The sequence below is a fragment of the Rutidosis leptorrhynchoides genome, chromosome 4, assembly GCF_046630445.1.
Source record: "Rutidosis leptorrhynchoides isolate AG116_Rl617_1_P2 chromosome 4, CSIRO_AGI_Rlap_v1, whole genome shotgun sequence".
Classification (NCBI taxonomy): Eukaryota; Viridiplantae; Streptophyta; class Magnoliopsida; order Asterales; family Asteraceae; genus Rutidosis; species Rutidosis leptorrhynchoides.
The window spans coordinates 279,946,152-279,948,253 of NC_092336.1; the positions used below are offsets into that span (position 1 = coordinate 279,946,152).

The window sequence follows — 2,102 nt, forward strand, 5'->3', positions numbered from 1 at the left end:
CGACCGCTCTAGGAACGACCCTAGGTCATATTTGCCCTTGCTAACCCATAGGAAGGAATAAAAATTTAGGCCCAGCATATATAAATTAAACAATCAACCTCTTCCGTTGGTATCCTGAATTGACGTTTTGCGACCTAACGACACCGTATAAATAAACCGTCTGATTTGGGCATATCAGGTCCCGATGGTTAACAAGATGTACTTTGAAGCACTGGATCGTTCTATGCGTGAAATATGTCGTTAATCCAATCCTGATAGTATGGATACTCCGTTTGGGGGGAAACCAATTGTGTTTGGTGGTGATTTTAGACAAATATTACCTGTTATTCAAAAAGGTAGAAGAAAAGACATAGTAGATGCATCTCTAAATTCTTCCTATTTGTGGGATTATGTTACTATTTTAAAACTTACAGTTAACATGAGATTATGTGGTATTGAAACTGATGTTGATACTAGAAGTTTTGCTCAATGGATACTTGATATAGGCAACAGTGATGTCGGTGAATCTGAAGACGAAGTTATTGATATTGAAATTCCACAAGATCTTTTGATAACAGATGTTGATGATCCAATTGGTTCTATGATCTCAACTATCTATCCAGATTATTTTCTTAATCTTGGCAATCCAGAATATTATCAGTAACGTGCAATTCTTGCTCCAACTCATGAAGTAGTTAACATCATTAATGATAGTAATGATGTGTTTGGAAGGAGAAGAAGGGTCATATTTGAGCTCAGACAGTATATGTGCGTCACAGAGAGATGCTGGCTTTAATAATGAACTATACACTATCGATTTCCTAAATAGTATTGAAGTTGGTGGCTTACCAAAGCATAATCTGAGGCTCAAATTTGGTGTACCAGTTATGTTACTTTGAAAATAGATCAAGCAGGAGGTTTGTGTAACGGTACACATTTACAAATTGTTCACGTAGTAGAAAAAATCATCAAAGCAAAAATTTTAACGGGGTCAAATGTGGGGAAGATTACAGCATTATCACATATGCTTATCGTACCGACGGATAAGAGAATACCTTTCAGATTCCAAAGAAGACAATATCCATTGTCGATCTTGTGACGACCCGGGAATTTCCGACCAAATTTAAACTTAATCTTTATATAATCTCGATACGATAAGCAAGGATGTAAAGTTGAGTCTCAAGAATTTTTTTTTTTTTGAACTGTTTACATGGATTCAATAGACCTTTGACTATTCCCGACGATTCACGAACAATTATGAGTAAATGAATATTTAATTATATATAAAAATATAAATATAAATATAAATATAAATATAAATATAAGTGTAAATAATATTTTGAAATTTACTTAATCACTTGGAATTAAAAATGTAAATTAATAAATAGAGTAGATAAGTTACTATTATTACAAATCTATATATATATATATATATATATATATATATATATATATATATATATATATATATATGAATCTATACATAATTAATGATGTATGTATGTTATAACATATATAAAATGTATAAATATTAAATGCTCAGAATATATGATTATATACATAAATATTAAATGACATATGTAATATTAATGTATTAAATATAATTACAAGTTTAGATATAGTGATATCATTATTATTATTATTATTATTATTACTCTCATTATTATTTATATTAAAATTAATATTATTATTTGTATTATAATATTATTACTTTTATGAAATTTGATACATGTAACTTGTTTATCTTAATTATTACTTGTATTATTATTAGATGTTATTATTATTATTGCCGCTATTATTAAAGATCATTATTTTTATTATTATCGGTATCATTAATAATATTATAATTATCATTTTTATATAAAATTATAATCATCATTAACTTATTATGATGCAGATTCATATTAATATTACTTTGATATTAATACTAAGATTATTATTAATTCTGTTATTATTATTATTAGTAATTAGTATTATTATACTATTATTACTAATATATATTTATATATTTATATTTACTAATTAATTATACATATATAGAATCAAAGAACTGAATCAAATCCATTTAGCATATCTATCGTACTGTATGTGATTTTTTTTGTCCCTTATCAGGTTACAAATCG

General features: G+C 26.8%; 1 protein-coding gene across 1 annotated transcript; it reads left to right on the forward strand.

The window, feature by feature from the left end:
• The first annotated feature begins 259 nt into the window (after positions 1-259).
• Positions 260-878, forward strand: LOC139841634 (uncharacterized). Its single transcript, XM_071831843.1, has 2 exons — positions 260-620; positions 712-878. The coding sequence occupies exons 1-2, from the start codon at positions 260-262 to the stop codon at positions 876-878; spliced, it is 528 nt and encodes a 175-aa protein (XP_071687944.1).
• The last annotated feature ends 1,224 nt before the right edge of the window (positions 879-2,102 follow it).